The sequence below is a fragment of the Ambystoma mexicanum genome, chromosome 3q (genome assembly GCF_040938575.1).
Source record: "Ambystoma mexicanum isolate Mex_15411 chromosome 3q, UKY_AmexF1_1, whole genome shotgun sequence".
Classification (NCBI taxonomy): domain Eukaryota; kingdom Metazoa; phylum Chordata; class Amphibia; order Caudata; family Ambystomatidae; genus Ambystoma; species Ambystoma mexicanum.
This window is the reverse complement of record NC_090926.1, coordinates 1,023,784,306-1,023,805,190: the sequence shown is the minus strand read 5'-3', so window position 1 is coordinate 1,023,805,190 and position 20,885 is coordinate 1,023,784,306. Positions and strand designations below refer to the sequence as shown.

Here is a 20,885-nt window from a genome sequence, read left to right as displayed (position 1 = left end):
CTGGAATAGAGCAACCAACCCTAACTGCAATAGATTATCATGAGCACTATGAGTGGACATAGCCCTGAACTCTAAATTAGTGCTATTGGGTATCTGGGGAGACAAAAACTTTGGGCGATATGAGAAATGGTGTCTGTCCGCTATGATAGGCCTGATCAAATGAAACATTGCACAGAAGTGGAGGGCTGTAGACTGCCCAAGCTATGCACAATGGGTTTCTGATGTAGATAAGTGTGCGCTCATGGAACTCCGCATTTACACTGCTTGGGGATGCCCGGGGAAGGCTGTTAAGATCTTGCACAAATGGGATGTGTGGCACGGGTGAGCCAGGGCAGGCCTAACTCAGTATGCAAATTGAGGGACACTAAAGAATGGGCATAAACTTTCAAACTGGCAGGGCTACCCTCTAATACTTGTCAGACTGCGCTATCACAGTATCTCTGATTAAGGAAAGTGATGAAGACAAACCAATGGAATTTTACTGATTAATTGTATGTTGTATGTTTTAAAACTCAATAAAATGTTATATTAAAATAAAAAAAATTTAAAAAACCAATGCATCTCTGAAACTACTATCACAGGCAACACACAGATGTGGACACGGACCACAACACACACACAACAGCTTTCTGCATACTTGCCCCACAGCATTAACCTGGGTGAAGTCACTCAGAGGTCAAAGCACAGTCTGTCCCATTGCTAGCTCTATCATACACTCCTCCCCCCCTCCACTAAAGCAGTTCTATTGTGGCCCCAACTCCATCACCTAACAGATCTTGGGACCTTCTGGATAAAACATACCTTCAATTGTCACCACCATTAACCACCTACCAGAACCCAGGTACTTCTGATCTGCACTCATCAGCGACACAGTTTTCGCAAATGCCTTGCTCTCTATCCCACTAGCCCATGCCATCTTCTCTTGCAGAGTCACCTGATGCAAAGACGCTAAAATGGGAGAGGTGGACTATACACAACCTCTTTGCATTGCATCACGTTACATTATTATGGCAGGGTTCAGGCGATTGATGACATGGTCCTCTTAGTATTCACTTGTCATTCAGAAGAGCCCAAGTAATATTGAACTGTATTAGGGATTTGGCATCCTTAGTTAGCACCACGTTCTCTAACTTGTGTTATGGGGACATTGTGTACATCAGGGTGGTTCTTTGTTTATCCAGCTTGCATAAATGAAGGGCTTTAGTGATTAAGTAGTTCAGCATGCAAGTACTTTTTGTGGAGGAAATGTACTTGGTATGGGGTCGGGAGGATAGCTCAGGTGCAAAGTGTTTGTCTTGGAAGCAAGACAGCGCAGAGCAATGCAGATTTGACTCTCGGTCCCACGCCTAGAAACTGGTCTCCGATATTGAGCGTGTTATAAAAAACGAAATAATTTATGTGATTTATTATGGAGGAATAACAACTAAATATTTTGTATTGAGTGATCAAAGCCTGGCATATGATCTGAGAGATTGTTTTAGTTATCTGTGGCCAATATTGACTCAGGGTTGGACAGTAAAAATACATGTGCTCCAGTCTGCCAATTTCCTTATCACATCTCGAGCTTTCAGAAGGTTGGCTTAATGCATTTTTTCAGGGGTCTAGAGTGATTATGAAAGATTGAAAAAAACCTGTTTGAAAATTGCCAGCACATATGGACGATTTAAAGATTCCCGACCTGATGTGAGAGAGGGTGATGTCTGCACCCACCCTGCGTCTATTGTTCAATACAAACATGAGCTTGAGAAGACTTTGTAGAGTGAACTTTAAATTGCCTTTTGCGAACAGGGATTCTTTGCATTTCACTTACAGTATTACAGGGCTCTACGCCAGCTTCTTTCCTTATCTGCTACAAAGCGTATTAATTTCACCCACCAGGGTAGCCTTGACGGCATCTCAATCCCCCCTCCCTGCTAACAGTTCTGGATTATGTACACTTCTGCAGTCTATATGGGGACAGTGAGATTCACAGTCTGTTTATTGGCAGTGAGTTCCAATGGGTAGTTGGGGCAGTGCAGGCCACAGTTCCATGGTGGCAGTCAATTCCATAGTTAGGGAGGTGGCAGTGAGTTCCACTGTCAGGTGGTGGTAAAAAGCTTTTCCGACTGAGTGCTGGCCTTGAGTTCCACGCTTCCACGGTTGGGTGGTGGCATGGAATTTAATGTTGTTGGGGTGATTTCCAGAATTCAAGTTGGTGACAGTGAGGGGGTGGCTTTAAATTACATAGGCTGGTGGTGGGCGAGGTCCACAGTTTTCAGGAGGTTTCAGGGTTTGGGTGGTGGTGAGTCCAGTTTCAGAGTTGGGATTGGTAGCTGAGTTTCACAGGTGAAGGATGCCAATAACTGCTTAGTCTGCTTGGTGACAGTATGGTCCACTGTCTGGATATTGGCAGTGATGAGTTGTTGATGAGTTCCACTGCCCAGGTGGTGGTTGTCTTCCATATCAGGTTCATGGGAGGGGGTTCCTCAGTCAGGGTAGTGTCTCTGAGTTCCACTGTCAGAGCGTGGCATGGTCTGGGGGTGCATCAGTAATTTCTGCAGTCTGGGCGGTGACCGTGAATGCAGAAGTGTACTTGGTGAGTGTATATTGGTAGTGTGTTCTTCAGTCGGTGGGTAGAGCGGATCGCTGCACCGCTAAAGCCATCCCATTCACTGATGTCCCTAAAATCCAATAACCAGTGGGTTAAATCATGCATATCTAATACTGACTGCTTGCAGTACTTTCCCTTGTGAAGTACATTTCTTGGGATATGCTAGGAGAAATCCTTCAAAATCCCAATGTAACATATGGCTGTGAGAAAACAAAAATAGCACCTTGTTCCTGCATGCAAGCGAATCTTGCAAAAGTCACCATAACATTAATCTGAATGAAGAGCGTATTGACCCTGTATTCAGAACAAACAAAAGCCGACGCATTGGATACTTAAATTAGCACCTGCGGTTGGCCACGCCTTCGACACGCGATTGCCTCACCACAGTGGAAAGTATCAGGCTGCTGCCTCGAAAGTGAGGCGGACTTCTTCTGGCGCTCTGCCAATTCTTTCACTTCAAGTTCCACTCATTAATTGAATCCCAATTGTGGGTGCGTTCAGGAGTGCACCTGGGCACAGGTAAACAAAAAAGCAGTGTAGTACCTGATTCCGGTAAGGTGAGCGCCGCCTTTGCTTCTCACGGGCCATACCCCTTCCTGGGATAATGAATAGAGGGTGTGCTATGGAGCACATTGGGACACAGGTGGACAGGGTGTGAGATACTGGAATCCAGTCATTGGGATCTTCCGCCTCACTCCAGGCTCCATATATTGGGCGAGGACGCTGTAAAATATCTGATTCCAGTAGCTAGGGTGCTAGATCTCCTCGGTTCTGCGACACCCTTCCGGCGAGTGGCAACAGTGGGTGTCAACCGGAGCATACTCTGATTCCAGTAACCGGGAAGTCATCACTCCTTAGAAGAATCCCAATAAAGGCATGGGAGTACTGGGAGGTCCTAATAAAAAAAGAGTAGAATATCCGATCCTATTAAATGGAGTAACTGATGTTACTTATTACCATCATTATTACCCACAATATGGCACTCACTTAAACACCTGGAGGCTTTGGGGAGTGATGAGCTGAGTTGGCCTGACTGGGGTGTCGCGTCGTCCTGTTCCCATGGCGACCGCGTTGCACTTGAGCTGTCCTGCCGGCTAACGATCAAACTAGTGAATCTGGAGTGAACGCCGTCCAGAAGAACAGAAAGCACATACCCCGTGAAATCTGGGGCTAGTACCTAGAGATGTACAATGATCTCCCGTGACATCAAATCACTATTCTGCACAATGTCCTGCGATCTGGAACAGAGATTGAAACCTACACACATCCAGAGAAAGCCAACGCTCTCGCTTCTTTCTTTTTCTATTCACTGATTCCTTTCTTACTCTTTCTTACTTTTACACGCTTCTTGCCGCGTTGTTCTATCCTCCTGCAATTTAACAATTTAATCGAAGATGTACATTGTTCAGGGTGGTTATTGGAGCTTTTTCACCAGTGTTGGGCGCGGCGTGGAGGGATGTACCTGATATTAATAAGGTGGCCTCTTAGCACTGTTGGATATCTAGGAGTGAATTGCTTCATAATTCTTGGTTTCTGATAGACTTTAGTTTGCTATTGCTTAACATGATAGCATTTATATGCATAAAAAGATGATGCGCTTTGGATTATATCGGGAATCAAGATAATGCTAACTAGTCAAGATGTAGACTGTAAAGTATTGAACCCTCAAAAGTCAAATGAGAAGTCTAGAAAATGTAACATCTTGAATTTTAAAATAGAGAATAAACAAAAAAGTGAACTTTTTATATAAAAGTAGAGAAGCTGGGTGAAGGGGGAATAGTGGTGAAGACAGGTGATAGGCGGGGGGTGAAGAAGGTTTGGGAGTTACCGCCCATCCTAGGTTAAGACGATGTTGGTTTAAAACTGTTCAGAAAGGGTTGCCGTAAGCAGTCTGAATTCGATAAACCATACAGTATTCCGAGACATAATTGCATGATAGTGTATGCCAGATTTGTTAAATCATTAGATTTTAATGTAAACAGCGTAAAAAGACAGAAATTCCATCTTTTGAGTTAACATTTTTCATTTTAGATTTACACACAGTATAATATCTTTATTTTTAAGAATTTTACATAGAACAAAGATAACACTGATTAACAGGATTTTAAATTATTAAAGTTTTCAGAGCTTACTTTCCATCATCATTGCCTTTACAGCTTAATCACGCGGTGCTTACGATATGTGCTGGATTTGCATTGGGGTGTGTATGTGGCTATGTCAGTTACTGACGCCGGGTGATTTATGAGTCAAATAGGTTCATAAGCCGATGGATAGCTACATAATGCCCTATGTGCAGAGTGTAGAGAGTGGTTTCAGCTAACACATGTTTTAGTAGTGCCATTAAATCTGTTTTTAGTTTTATTTATTTGTATTACTGTGTTACAGTTAAAATAACTTTGCATACATTATAACAACATATAAATAAATATTATAATTGTATACATACGGTATAATTAAGATAGGTGAGGTAGGCAAAGAACCTTATACGATGCATTAACATTTCAACATATCAAAATGTCATTACAAAAGTCACTCATATCAAAACAACATTCAGTTCATCAAATACATCAAAACGTAGTCTTTATCTCGTATTATTTATAAGGAGTACTTAATGGGGTACAATATGCAAAGACACAAATGCCCTTAAATATTGGCTCAATTTCTCTCCACAATCTACCCAAAGCCAAGGTTAAAGATATTTGGTTGCCGGCTTGGCATTGATTCCAAAAGTGATCAGTTTAAATGTTCTCTATATCGCATAAACATTTTCCCAAGTGTATACTGTAGTAACGTTCCAGAGTCTGACAGACAGTTAACATGTGTCTATCACTCTCAGGTACATTTGACAGTTTATAAAGTCTACAATATCTATTTATCTTCTTTATGTTATAGCAGGAACCACAGACCACTAATCGATGTATCTGGTTCATTCTTAAAGAGATAGTCCCATTAAATCTAGAAGCAATGTAGATTCCACAGATGAAATAGCAATATTTTATTTTTGAGAAATCTACATTAGTGACTATCTGCTAGTACTAGCCTTACTGTCATAATCATGCCGCAGTGTTATGTGTTCAGCTAGGTGTGATGCTTCCTAAGTTATAACCATTGCTGGTGCTGGTTGAGAAATGGATCAGAATTATCCGAGAAGGTTGCAGTTGCTACGCCAGTTGCTGGCTCACCTAAATCGGTTGCCAATGATTGTGGACGATGTGTCAGGGTCCCATTCAGCTCCAACTGTTTCTAGAATTGTTCAGGTTTAGTCAACCTGACACCGTCTAGAGGTTTTGGCCTAAATCACCCATCATCCTCAGCCAGCATAGTCATTGTTGAGGGATCATGGAAGTTCTAGGGCAAAATATCTGGATGGCGACAGGCTAGCTATCCCTGCTCCAGTGTAGTTTTATCCTGATGGATACGTGAATTCCAGAACTGGACAGAATAGTCTAGATGAACACTTGTACTAATGTCTCTAAAACTGGACACAGTACTCCACATGTTTTCTTAGGAATTGACACAGTACGGCACTAGTTCTGCAGAATTGGGCACAATATTTCAGATGAGGCTGAAGCAGAGATATGTTTGCTCAGTGTTAATGACATTCCCTTTTTCTTGCAGTTATCGCTCTCTTTGCACCTTATTATTAGGGAATTGATTGAGCGTGGTTCCAAACACCCAGGGAATTAGTACGACCAAGCGAAACTAGCATACACGGACAGGACCCGACCACCTCAACTACACCCCAAAGCCAACATGCAACTCTGACCTCTTTCCGCTCCCCTCTGCCACCAGGGAACCTGGAAGCTGCCACCATCGAGCTCCACCAATTACAGGATCAGTGGGGAACCCACTGGCCACCACCACTCAAGCTACATCTTGTAAACTGTCCTGGGTGGAACACTCAACACACAGCATTCCACTCAATCATACCCAAACATTAAATTTGTGACATCATAACTCAAGCACTCAGCATACATGCAGGCAGAAGGCCAAACAGACTACCAGGACAGGAGATGTCAATCCTAACACCGAGGCAATTAGTTACTGCTACTTCCTGTGCTCCAGCTCCTGCTGGTGTTCTCCCTCGTGGGCTGTAATGTTTCCCTGAGATACTTGGTTCCTGCTACTTCCTGTGCTCCAGCTCCTGCTGGTGGTCTCTCTTATGGACTGCAATGTTTCCCTGAGATACTGTGTTCCTGCAACTCCCTGTGCTCCTGCTTCTGCTGGAGTTCTCTCTTGTGGGCTGCAATGTTTTCCTGAGGTTCTTATTTCCTGTCACTCCCTGTGCTCCAGCTCCTGCTGGTGGTCTCTCTTGTGGGCTACAATGTCCCCCTGAGATACTTGGTTCCTGCTATTTCCTCTGCTCCTGCTCCTGCTGGAGTTCTCTCTTATGGGCAGCTATGTTTCCATGAGATACTTGGTTCCTGCTACTCCCTGTGCTCCCGCTCCTGCTGGAGTTCTCTCTTATGGGCGGCTATGTTTCCCTGAGATACGTGGTTCCTGCTACTCCCTGTACTCCGCTCCTGCTGGAGTTCTCTCTTGTGGGCTGCAGTGTTTTCCTGAGGTACTTATTTCCTGTTACTGCCTGTGCTCCAGCTCCTGCTGGTGGTCTCTCTTTTGGGCTGCAATGTCCCCCTAGATACTTGGTTCCTGTTACTTCCTGTGCTCCCGCTTCTGCTGGAGTTCTCTCTTACGGGCGGTAAGTTTCCCTGAGATACTTGGTTCCTGCTACTCCCTGTACCCCGCTCCTGCTGGAGTTCTCTCTTGTGGGCTGCAATGTTTTCCTGAGGTACTTATTTCCTGTTACTCCCTGTGCTCCAGCTCCTGCTGGTGGTCTCGCTTGTGGGCTGCAATGTCCCCCTGAGATACTTGGTTCCTGCTACTCCCTGTACCCCGCTCCTGCTGGAGTTCTCTCTTGTGGGCTGCAATGTTTTTCTGAGGTACTTATTTCCTGTTACTCCCTGTGCTCCAGCTGCTGCTGGTGGTCTCTCTTGTGGGCAGCTATGTTTCCCTGAGATACTTGGTTCCTGCTACTTCCTGTTCTCCCGCTCCTACTGGAGTTCTCTCTTTTGGGCGCAATGTTTCCCTGAGATACTTGGTTCCTGCTACTCCCTGTACCCCGCTCCTGCTGGAGTTCTCTCTTGTGGGCTGCAATGTTTTCCTGAGGTACTTATTTCCTGTTAGTCCCTGTGCTCCAGCTCCTGCTGGTGGTCTATCTTGTGGGTTCAATGTCCCCCTGAGATAGTGGGTTCCTGCTACTCCCTGGGCTCCCACTGCTGGTGTCCCTCAGGGAAGCGCTGATGATTACCTAATAACTCGCCCAGGTAAATCCCTGGGCTCCCACTGCTTTCCATGCTCCCCTTGAACGGCAACAATGTTTCCTTCCGCACGCCCCCATTGTCTGGTTCCCATCGCCCCCTGCGCTCCCACTTCTGTCAGGCTCACACTGCAATCAGTGATTTCCCTCACAGGTGGAAACTGCAAACAGTGATGAAATCCCTCAATAAGGGACATGTTTTCCCCTGGACGTTGCCCCTCCACTGCTGCCTAGGTTCATCCTCATTGGAGTAAAACATTGTTTATAGAAGACACACTGCTTCTGCAGATGTTCCTCGGTTGGGGAAAAAAGCCTAGTGCACAATATTATTCTTCATCCGGCGATCTCTCCCTACCCTCTGTCCTCCTGCTGGTGATCTCCCGGTGATCTCCCTCAGGTGTGGGAGGACGGAAATATTATGCGATGGACTCCTTCCACTTATAGTGTTCTTCGCAGGAGGTCACGCGCACTTTACATGGCACAATATTCTCCTTCCGAGCATCTCCATCCTAGCAAAAGTTCAGACGTGTGCTGCTTATAGCTGTTTCCCTTGGCGTTCTAGCATTGTGAGCCTAGTCTATTCCAGTGCTTTATTTAATTTTCCCATGCTTGTATCAGTCCAGTAAAGAAATCTAGGAGGCCACCATTACCTGTGTACCAGTTGAAGGCATTGCTCCTCCCCATCACTGATTAGGAGACTGCTGTGTCGCTGTGTCCTGAGCATTACTTTAGTCTTAGGGTTATGACCTCACAAACACCTTTTCATCTCGTAATTTAGCCATAATACGTGGGCGATAAACTGATATCAGAAGCATACACACATCTGCAGATCTAATTGGTTATTTAGAACGCACTTAAAACCGAAGAGGTTTCTAAGCGCGACCCAGGATTCGAACCCATGTTGTTCTGGGCCATCTTGCTTCCAAGATGAGCGTCCCGAGCCACACTACCCGTGGCTAATACAGCGCATTCTGCGCTCAAAACAATTAGCCCCGTTTCTCCATTTTTAGACTGTTGAGTTTATTTCCATGGGGTCTGATTGCTGTTTAGGAACTTGGCATTTTGTACAAGCATGTTCTATGTGCTCAATATATTCATACAGGATTTACACATGTTATTCGAGGGGTTGCTTTAATATATATTTGTATCATCCAGCGTTGAAAGGATTTGTGGTCAGGTGCCTCAATTACAGGCTGAAATCCCAGCTTCAAAGTGTTTAACATTGGGCAAATCATTTTCGCTTACTCCCGAAGTGAATCGGTATCTAGTGTATTCTTTAAAAAAAAAAAGCCCTCAATCACAGTAAAAGGTGAAAGATTTATTCGGTTTGAAGAGAAACCAGAGTATCACAGTTTAACAATCTATAGTCTTTCTCCATGCATCAGCGTAGTACAAAAGCACAGTAACCTAACATACCATATTCATTAATGTTGTCATTTTGAAAGAGCCTTTCAGCATAACAATGGCCCCAACCCACTGGTAAGACCAAAATCCAAAGTATGGTAAAATTGAGAGGTGCTATAATGCATGTGTGCATTTCAGCCATTAAAGTTATGAGAGAGTGGCCAAGACCCTGCTAGTCACCCATGTCAGAATGGCATGTGAATGGGCGGAAGGAGGCATACTAGGAGCTAAGCAGGAGGTGTGTTCCAGAGGAATAGAAAGCTATGCGAGTAGCTACAGTTCACATTTTTTGTCGTGAAAGGTAGCTTCATTCTTATGGCAGAGGTATTGTGCAACAGTTTTTTAGTTATATGTGAGTGCAGATCTGTGTGGGAGTGAGGCTGTGCCTTCCGCTAAGTTTCAATGGTGCGGAGTGAGAAAGGAATGAATGGGTTAGCTATACATTCAACATCGTCTACCCCTCCCATTCCATCTAGGTACAAAGAGCATTGCTTAATCTCTCATACTATCTAAGTGCAATAGCCCACTCACTGTGTGGATCTTCGAGTGATACATTGCCCATCCCCAGGTCGTATAAAAACATCTATAAAATTAGCACCTTGGGTGGCCCAATCAGATCGCTGGTATTGTAGGCTGAATCGCATGATTTGAGGCCCGGTTCTGAGCAAGCTGTAAGATGCTTGCATCCGCCCGCCATCTCCCCCACTCCTCACTGCCGCCCAGTCCCGTGGGCTATCCTTACCCCACCCCTCGGTCTCCCACCTCCCGCTTACCTATTAGTTCAGCGGGCCACTGCATCTCTTCTGAACAGCCACCCAGGCTGCCATGGAAATCTGACCAATCACCATGCCTACACATGGCCTTAGTCAGGGTTTTCCCTAACATGTCTGCTCTCCCGATGTCTTGAACTACAACTCTCACTAGTCAAAAGTAACATAGTCAATAGTGAGGAATCGTGGGGATTGTAGTCCAAACCATCTGGAGAGCCAAAGGTTGCAGGCCAGTGCCACTAGTATTCAGCATCTCTCTCGGTTCTCCCTGCCACCAGCAGCCAACCAGGCCCTAGAGCAGCTGTTTCCGCAGGCATTTTGCACTGTTGCAGAAACAATTGAGAAATCTGAATGTAGTCACCACCGCTAATGTTCTGCCTCTTGGCTTGGGAAAACTTTCAAAAGATATTTTAACTTAAATACTCTCTCCCATGACGTGCGGGCACAAAAGGGTTCCATAAACTACTACTTCTGTCACGTCCGGGAAAACGTCGTTACCTGGAAAACCTGCATTTCTTGAATATTCCAGGAAAGCACCTTGCACGAAGTGCTTACATCACACAACCTTAAGAGTAACAACACGCCAGCCCGTAGGACAGCCTTTCTCAGCCCTTCACTTTCTTTAGTGTTCCCCCTTTTCCCCTGTGGAAATGTACCCGATCCCCGGACACATTTCTGAATTTTCATTGATACCCAGACATATAAAACAAGCGGCCATGAGTGGGCATCTAAAACGCATTGACAAGCCATAAAATCTAAAACATAAGGCCTTCACCTATAATCTGCCAACCGTACCCAAAACCCTGCCAACTGAAACGGTTCTATGTGAAAGTGTGCCCAGGAAAATGTAGCCATGAAAAAATATAGTTAGTAAAAAGTTATAAAAAATTTAGGCATTCAATGCAAGCACCCCAAAGTGTGAAAATGTTGCCAGTAATAAGGTCGCCAACAAAGCTATTTTAAAATATCCAACAGTATAAGGCTCTAACCCTAAATATGACCCAAACCTCTAACAAAACCTCCACAATTTATTTATTTATTTATTTTTTGGATTTGTAAAGCGCACTGCAGCCCTCTAGGCAACGAGGCGCTATAAGTATACTTAAGGAGGCTTGCTTGTGGGTTACAATAAGCGGCCCAATGTGTGAAGCTTAACAATATGCAGTTGTTTATACAGTAGAGTTACTGAGTACAATATTCTGCAATACAGAGTACAATCACCCTCAATCCATTCCTAAACCTCCCCCTAACTCTAATTACAACCCTTATTACCCTTATACCTTGAACTCTTACATAACATTAACCCTTCTGCCCGCAAAAGGATTTTTTTCTGCATGTTACTCAATCAAAAATAACTAGAAAATGAACAGTGAACCTATCTTCAACCCCATCACCAGATCGCCACAAAGTACATAGCCCTTGCCCTAAATCAATTCATTGCTCTAATACACGCCTTACCCTAACTGCAACTCTACCACTTACCCTAATGCTTACTTTACCCTAACCACTAGGTTTATACTAACCGCTATCCTACTGCAATATCCCCTGCCCCCTCCCAAGCCTCTCTATACCTTGCTTTAACACTTACCCAAACCATTAGCTCTATTAGCCCTAGACCTACAATAACCCCTACCCTAACACTAACCCAGACCCTTAATCTACCCTAACACTAACCCAGACCCTTAATCTACCCTTACACTAACCCAGAACCTTAATCTACCCTTACACTAACCCAGACCCTTAATCTACCTTAACACTAACCCAGACCCTTAATCTACCCGAACGACTAACCAAACCCCAACTTCTTTTCTCTAACTCCTATCCTTACCCCAACCTTTATTCTAACCCTATACCAAGCAAGCACACACCCACTAAACCCTCCTTAACCCTACTACCCTAGCAGTACTACATTTTTAGCTACTTTTCAGTTTTATTTATGGACTACTTTACACTTGGCAACTTGTTCACTGCACAGCTATCGTCACCACACCTTTTTCACAGACCTTCTGTTGGCTACATTTGCACTGGATACCACTGAAACATACACAGATGTCCTATCATGTGCCAGCTCTGGGTAACACATTGCCTTTCCCTGCTGTGTGCACACCGTTGCAAAACCTTAACATAATCAAGTCATGGCCCTACACCGAAGTCACATGCTGCAGAGCCAAACACACATCAGTGCCAAGAGATGTGCCCCCATCACTATGCCGTGACATCTAAAAACCTAACACATGCCGAAATCACAAATAAGTACCCTTGCTATGAGAGCTGCAAAACAAAGCCTTTCCAACAACGCAGTTAACCATGTCTTCATAGCATGTCTTCATACATACAGCCAACAGCCATGTCCCGCAATCTGAAATCCATAGCCTGACTCCTCTATTGGTGCACACTGCAGTTTCCATGCATCTTCCCATTGTCGTCATACATGCACCTAACATAGTGCATTTTGTCCATCACATCCTACCTCATCAATCTATAAACATACACCATATTAGAACTCTTCCTAAATCACATCACACTTCCATTAACACTCATGTGTACATTACCTTAGCCTGACTGTCATTGCAGTATTGCTCGCACCTTCTATAAAAATATGCTCCTCCACATACAATAGCCTAGTGCTTCCCCCGTGTAGAAAAGCCAGATATTTTGGCTTGTTCTAATGTCTATTGTTCCCGCACCCCAAGTGCATGGTCCAGCGTTATATCCAAAAATGCAAAATAAGCTGTGCCGTAGTGACAAATAAGGCTTTCTGATCCGTGCCTTGACAATGCTGATAATTTGACAACAGCAAACAGCATTTCCAATTAGTTTTTTTTACCTCCATAGTTCAAAAAGGACCATGTCAGATGCTGCGAGCAGCGGCCATGGGGACTTGGAGCTCAACGCCCTGGACGAGGAGGCTCTTTGGGAGATGATCGAACGTCACCGCTACAAAATAGTGCGCTACATGAGCCCGGGCCGCCTGACACCCTTCCTACGCCAGGCCAGGGTGATTGACCACCTGGATGAGGAGGAAGTGCTGCATAACCCCAGGTTGACTAACAGCGCCATGAGAGCAGGTGAGGGCCGCCGCCATAGGAGTGTCCTTTGCGGCTGCGTGCACCTCCACACACACCTTCAAGCACTGGTTGCCTGACTATTATTGTGGCAGCTGTGGCTTCCCAAAAGAACTCGAAAGATCTGGACCATAACAGGCACTGGGCCAAGACATTTTCCTATACCAAGAGAGCAACCTTAGAGTTTCCTCTTTCCAACCTCGCTCCACTTTTTCCTTCTCTGCCATCTTTTCTTCTGCTCTCCATGTCTCATACCCCATACAGTGCCACCACTCTCTGCTTTCACACACACACACACCCGCTTTCCCAATCCCTCAGGCTCTAATTCTACTCACCTCTTTTTCCCCCCACTTTGACCTTTCTGGTGACGGGGAGTTTCTTTAATCCCGACAGATTATTGCATCAGATGCAGAGCCAGTCTCATGTCGGGCAATCACAGACATGGAATTGACTATTCCCAGACTATTCTGGCTCCTTTGAAATAATCATGAGTTTCTTATAGGCCGAGCCACCACCATATGTACCAGTAAGTAGCACCTTCCTTCTCTTATGGCACACCTGTGTAAGGATGTGCCACAAGCTGAACTCATGGGAATCACACCGAAGGGGGAGAGTCATTCCTCACAAGCATTTCACGCACTGTCCATTCCTTCTTAAGGTCACCTGCTGGATCTTCTGAGAACTCGGGGCAAGAACGGGGCCATTGCTTTCCTGGAGAGCTTGAAACTTCACAAGCCTGAAATCTACACCAAGATAACTGGCAAGGAGCCTTCGCTGGACCCCAAAAGCTTCAGTGGTAAGTCCGAGGGGGAGAAAACTACACAACGTCCGAACGAAAGGGTATGGTCAAGAGCAGTGGGGGAGGGCATCCCAGTCTCACATGTGGGATGGAAGCAAAGAGAGAAAAGGCGCATAAAGCTGGGGTTACAGTTACTTGCTTACACACTCAGGCCCAAAATCTTAAACCTGCTTCAGCACACATGTCTGATTGCTAGCACCTCATGTGACAAGCCTCGATGTCTTCAGATACCTGCTCTGGTGGAATCATTTAGCTCTCTAACAGTGACACCCATTTCAACGGATAATGCACGCGTTGTCCAAATAAGTAAGCTGCTAAGAATATTCCTTAAAATGCTTAAAAATGCATCCAGCCACTCTTACCGGGTCTCTGCTTTTCCTGATGGTGGCTACCTTCGCCAGCACTAACCGTTTTCCAGTTAAACATTTAAACTGTACTGTTAGGGTTGGACTTGTCAACCCATTCACTACCAAAATGCAATCAGGTTTTACTGGATATCCAAAATAAATATATGCAGGGATCGAAATTGTTGGGAGCTTGGAGCTAGTTAGCTCCTGCCTGTAGCCTAGAAACACCAGGAAATCTTGACACCAGCAGGAGCTATTTCTGACTCCGCATGCCAACTGGTGCCATACAAACATACCTATGTGACATTAACTCTGTGTGTTTGGGAATAGGTGTAAAGGAAAACTATGACCCACTTGGAAGATATTTAAATCATAAAGGGGCATATATAACAATCGAAAATAACAGTTTTCATCTTATGTAGGAGTTATATTTGTGACATGGTGTGCACGCTCTGGCGTCTGCAACCTAAAACTGCAACTCGCCAGGTTTTTTGGACTATGGCTCCCATGATCTGGGGTGATGCCAGTTTTAGTACAAAACATGTGAAGATCCAAAGGTTGCAGACCCCTCTCTATGGCTCTTTGTGCCCCAGAAGTAGCTCCTGTTTAGTGGTTGAAGCCTAATTCCCAGGGGCTACTTTTCCTCCTGCAATAAAGTCACATTAGATGGGCATCATACATTAGGGACAAGAGGGTTTCTGGGGACCAGGAAAACTCATCCCCTAAGTAATGAGGTTCTCAGAAGTGGTACTTGGAGATTCACCAGAGCCCTTCCACATTCTCACAAACAAGAAATGGTTCTGCACAGAAACATATGGGCACACAGGGAAAATGGGTTTGTGAAACAGGAATTGGGTCCCTTACTGCTGCCACTGTCCACCTTCGGGGTAGGACTGGCTCCGGCAACAACCATGGTAGGCCTCCCACTTCTGGATGAGCGGGGATCCTGCCCCCCTTTTGACAACCCTTTTGACAAGGACCCAAAACAAGGGACCAATAGGATAGAGGATGACAGATCATATGCATTTATCTTTTTACATATACCAATAAATGTCTCAGTCCAGATTCATCTTTCTTTTTATTATTTTAGTCAGTAAAAAGATGAATCACATATTATGTAATACATCTTCACAATAAAATTAAATATATTTGAATTAGGCTCACACACATTCATTCCTACCATTCATTCACTCACAGTCTCTCTATCAACATTTGACTTCAAATGTGTACAAATGACCCTCTGTACTTGGTCACCATAAACAATATTCAATATTCTTTTGGATCAGAGTACAGAGCATTTTAAAACGTGTTTTAATGTACTTTTTATGTCATATGTTTTAGCTTACAATTTGTTAAATATAAAGAATTCTTAAGGATTGGTCAGATTTATTTTGCGGTTATACTTATGATATCCTGTGTGGATCGCAGTGGCCCAAGTGTGATATGGGTTCCGCTCCTCTGTCTCCAATTTTCAAACTCTCTTTGCTCTCAGGCTTGATTGAGACATCCAAACTCACTGAGTTCCTGATCAAGGCGGCTGAGAGCGTGCAGGAGGAGCTGATTGAGGAGAGACGCATGCGATGTTACCTGCTGCAGCTGTGCCAAAAGCAAAAGGAGAAGCTGTCCCAGCTGGAGGGCCAGAGTCATTCACTGCAAAGCCTGGAAGCAGAGCTGCACCGCATGCGCCGTGAATATGGCACCTACTGCCACGAAGTACTGAAGTTGAAGGAGGAGAAGTACGAGATGTCTATGCGTTACGCCAATGCTTTGCAGGAGAAGGACCTGGCCATGACCAGGGCTCGCGAGCTGCAGGACCAGGTACTCCAAGTGGCAGCATATGGAATCATTCTCCATACACATATCCCATGACATGCTTAAAGTAAGGTCTTGAGTAATACACCCATTTACCATGCTCAGTGCCACCGCACTAAGCTCTTGTTGGACAGTCCCTTATCGAGTGCTTAATAAAACGCAAACAATGGCTTGATGTGCTTGGTGAGCTGGCCTATGGGTAAAGTGGGAGGATTCCTGGTAGACAAGGGGGCTGGGAAGGATTCCGTTGCACCTTAGGGAAATCCTGTTTCTATCCACCTTTTTCTTTCTCTCTAAATGCTTGGACCTTTGAAACACCATTGCACTTCCAGTTGGTCTATGTTCATGTATTCATTCCTCCCATCCTCTCTCTCGTTATTCTTCCTTTCTATTGATTGTTCCCTTCTTCCAGTTCCTCCTCAATAGTAATTTCTTTCTTTCTTCTTCATCTGCATTCTTGCTCTCTTTCTCTGTGTTTGCCTTCTCTCTCCCTCCCTCTGCCTCTTATCCCTATTAATGTTGCTTTCTTCCTTCCTATACTTGCATTCCTGTTTCCCCTTTGCTCTGATTCCTCCCTTTCCTCTTCCCTCTGTTTCCTCTTTCACTCTTTTCTTCTTCTAGCTCATACTTCCTTTCACTCTATCCTCCACTGCTTCCCATTTGTCTCACTCCTTATACTTCAATCTGTCCACCTTGCACTCTTTCCCCCTTTTCTCCCAGTGTTTACGTCCATTTTGTAAATATGCATTTATGGGATTTATGAAGTACAAAGCTAGATGAGAAACAACAGAACACTGTACAGAGGGGTCATCCCCAGGGAGTTACAGGTCACAGAGATTGCTGGGCTGTGTAGCGGGAGCATGGGGAGAGGGAGAAGAAGCAGTAGGGTTGAGTCAAGAGTTTGGTGAGTTGTTCTTTGAAGAGTACAGTCTTCAGGTCTGTCTTGGGGGCAGTCTACCACCTTTCGGTTCTTCATCTGATCCTTGCTCTGCTTCCTCCTTTTCTCCCCACCCTGCACAAGTTTTCTCTATCTCTTCCTGTACTTTCTATTCCTCCCCCACCATTCTGCCATTCTTCTTCCCGGCCCTGCTCGTTTTCATCTTGCTCTCTACCTCTTGATCCCTGAACAGATGTACTCTTTGAAGGAGAACCTTCACCGGGTGGAGATGGCTCTGTACTCTGAGAAGAAGCGATCCCTGAGGCTGAGCAGCAACTTCCAGCCTAAGGACGACCAGCTACTGAAGCTCAAGGAGGCGAACGAGAGGCTCAGCCATTTATATGAGGACAAGGACATCAAACCGGTAAACAGAGAACACACCTAATAACCTTATGTTTATGTTAATTTAAAAAGCAGTGCTATGTGTGGTTTCAGCATGGAGGGGTATGCTATTCATCATGGTTTTGCCACAGGCAATTACCCATCCCTCCTCAGAATAAGCCAGCTCTTTGCCCTCTATTGTGGCTTAACTCCCTACTACCCTTTCCTTCAACGTTAGTTTCTACACATCTCAACATCTTGCCAGAACTCTCTCTAAGGCTCCAGAATGCTACCAGGACTATTAGAAAATGCTGCCACTACTGCCCCCGTCGGAAAATACTTATTTGTATTCCCGCCTGTGTTCAGAAAATAACATTAAGGCAAAATGAAACATCAGAACAGAATGTTGTTTTAAAAGGTCAGAGTGACAGGTTTATTCTGCTGCAGCTAGCTCAGCATGGTCTCACACCACCATGTGAACCTCCTGCTCGCTTCCTCTCCCATTGACAAGAGTCACATATTTATACATTTACAACGCATCTAGTATTACAACAGGCCATTGACTTAGAGCTAAAGAATTGAACCCCATTCGTGGTTTCGCCTTACTTCACCATCTGCCCCTTGGTTAATATAACACTTGGGGCCTGCTTCGAAAGCACATGTAAACAGCTGAATCCTTACAAGGACATTCTGTGTTTTTGCAGGCTAAGGGCTTCTTTAAAAAGAACATGTTCGCAGATATATGGTAAGGGAACCTGTGTTAAAAGCCTACCAATTTAAAACATATTGCTTACAATCGTTCTTTTTTTAAACATAGTTCTCTTAACTGTTCCCATTTTATCATTTAACCTACTCTGCCACATCTATAACCAGCATTTCTTTAACCACATTCTCTTGGATATAAGCATTTGAGGTGGATTTTGAAGGTACTTGTGATCTGAGACATGAAGCTAATGTTTGGCACAAGGCAGGCACACAATTAATAAACACACATATGAAAAGGAAAATACCTAATAAAACAAAAATAACAGTAGTTTCCCACCCAAATGTCATCATTAAGGACAATACAGATCTGCCAATATCTAATGTACCTACAGGGAAGTGTGCTTGGTCTGCAATACTCTATGTACTATTAATGGCATCCCACACTTAAGGGGAGGAGTGAGGTATGAACGAACAACATTTTTCCTGATAACTTCACAAACTCCTCCTTTCTCTGCCAAAATCACATCAAGTACTACACCACTCTGCATTGCTACAAGGTGCACAGCTTTTAACTCAACAGTAATATTAGCAAGGGCATCCGATATTTCATCTATAGTGGCTTCTAGCAGTCGTAACAGTTTGCTTACATCTCTGGAGTCAACAGAAGGACAATACCAGGGAATAATTGCTTTAAGAATATCTCCCATTACCTGTGGCCCAGTATCGTCTTGTATTACATGACACTTTTGCCGCATGAGAGAAGGCCAATTACTATCTTTCACTGTAATGACAGGCAGCACAAACCCATGAGGCTTTGCCCTGCCCAGTCAGATGGTAACCAGGAATATGCATTGGTAGGACAAATACAGTATACTGATTCACCTATATAAAGAGGACCTTTAAACACCTTGGCTGGTAGGTGCAACATATAATTACAGTTCAAAGTAAAGTCCATATTCTTTGTACCATTGCTGGAAATGCATATACTTCCTAAAACTGTATTATTCCCTATATAAAGAGTTGATGCATAGGAAGGCAGTTGAGACGCCTGATTGCTATATGATGACATGTTCATAAGAAAGGACCATTCCTGACATTCTCTAGGAAACAAGTCCATTAGCGGGAAGGTTCCATTAGGCATTGTGACACCCTCGCAACCCTCCTTCTTTAGAAGATTTCAATAGAGATATTGATATGGGATCCCTGGCGAATTTCGCTTGGTGCTTCCTATTTTAGCAAGTATATTAAAGAAAGGGGGGCCTCCTCTAGCCACAGCTACATGCAGCACATAACATGACGTGGAGAATGGCAAAGGGAGCTGCTGCAATGGGAGGCCTTCCACAGCATAAGCTGGGTTACTCAAACAGATGTAACAGTTGCTTCTATTGATGATTTCATGTGTGTTATGTAACAGTGAAACACAAGCATATTTCTGTACAGTGGATACAATGGACACAGCAATGGTGGCATTGTAGACAGCTGGAATTGCTATATATTCTACCAATAACCATCCTCCAATAACACACAATATGGTGATAATCAGCATCGCATATACAAAAGATTCTGTGGTGCACCATTTTGTTTTTTCGTCCTTAATGGATGAACTTCTTTGGAGTGATATAATGGTATGCTCTTGTCGTGGCATATTATATTTATTCAACCCTGTAATAGGTAAGGCAAAGGTTGCAATCACATTGCAATTTTATGGAGTGTCTTATGTTTTCTATCTTACCCCTTTAGATAGTCCATTAGAGATGGTGGGCTTGCCCACCTGATCGTTGTCCTTCACAGAAAGGAATAATTTTTCACAGTTTGTAGCTCCGCTAACAGCTTCCTGGATCTCAAGTTATATCTTGGTTCTTCTGTTGGTTCCAAAATGTCTTTAGGCACACTGTTTTTTAAAGGTCAATAGTCTCACCAAGGGGAGGGGGCTTTTTGGCCTCCTTACCAGGCAATGCATTATCCACAAGGGCAGCAACAAAGAGCAAGGTGCACGCTTCACCTGACTGGTGTGGATCTAGCTTTTGTGACCACTGCACTTCACAGCAGTCTGAGTGGTAAGCAGCACCTGCACTGTTCCCTTCCACCTGGGCTGCAACTCAGATTCGCTGGAAGTTCTTCACAAAAATCCAGTCACCTGGTTGAATGCTGTGTGCTGGCCCCTCCAGTGGTTATGGCAATATATAAGTGACCTGTTTGCGGAGAACAGGTAATGTTTTAGTTAGCTCCTTACAGTAATCTATCAACAGAGGATAAGGTACAATACTCAAGCATTTAAATCTGGCACACCCCACACATTAGCTGGGCGGCCCATTACCACTTAATGAGGAGTCAATGTAACACCTGAATGTACAATATTCCTCATTGAGAATAATGCTAGTGGGAGTGCATCTACCCATCCCAGGGTGCTACTGGTGCATATTTTTGCCAATGTATTCTTTGAAGTAGAATTCATTCACTTCACTAATCCAGCTGCTTGGGGATGGTAGATAGCATGACATTTCCACCTGATGCCTAATGCCTTACATTCCAAATCCATTGTGATATTAAAAAAATGAACACCGTTATCACTGCAAACTGTGTGTGGCAACCCAAATTGGGGCAAATTGTCTATAACTAGCACTTTAGCAGTATTATCTTTTAATGGAAATGCTTCTACCCATTTGCTAAACATAAATACTATTACTAATACATATTTCTTTCCTTGACATGCCGACAATTCAATGAAGTCCAATTGTAGGGCTTCAAAAGGGAACGCTGGAGGTCTAAACGGTCCTTTTGGTGCACCTTCTCCTTTGCTAATATTATGAACAGCACA

General features: G+C 44.3%; 1 protein-coding gene across 4 annotated transcripts in view; it reads left to right on the top strand.

The window, feature by feature from the left end:
* Nucleotides 1-20,885, top strand: part of CARD14 (caspase recruitment domain family member 14) — a 642,914-nt gene that overhangs the window by 392,900 nt on the left and 229,129 nt on the right. For all 4 annotated transcript variants that reach the window (XR_011305179.1, XM_069655192.1, XM_069655194.1 and 1 more), the window contains exons 2-5: nt 12,917-13,149; nt 13,805-13,942; nt 15,785-16,110; nt 17,235-17,405. Coding sequence is in view for 3 of the 4 variants with exons in the window: in XM_069655192.1 (XP_069511293.1) it covers nt 12,930-13,149; nt 13,805-13,942; nt 15,785-16,110; nt 17,235-17,405 (855 nt within the window). In the remaining variant the exon portion in view is untranslated. The remainder of the gene's footprint in view (nt 1-12,916; nt 13,150-13,804; nt 13,943-15,784; nt 16,111-17,234; nt 17,406-20,885) is intronic.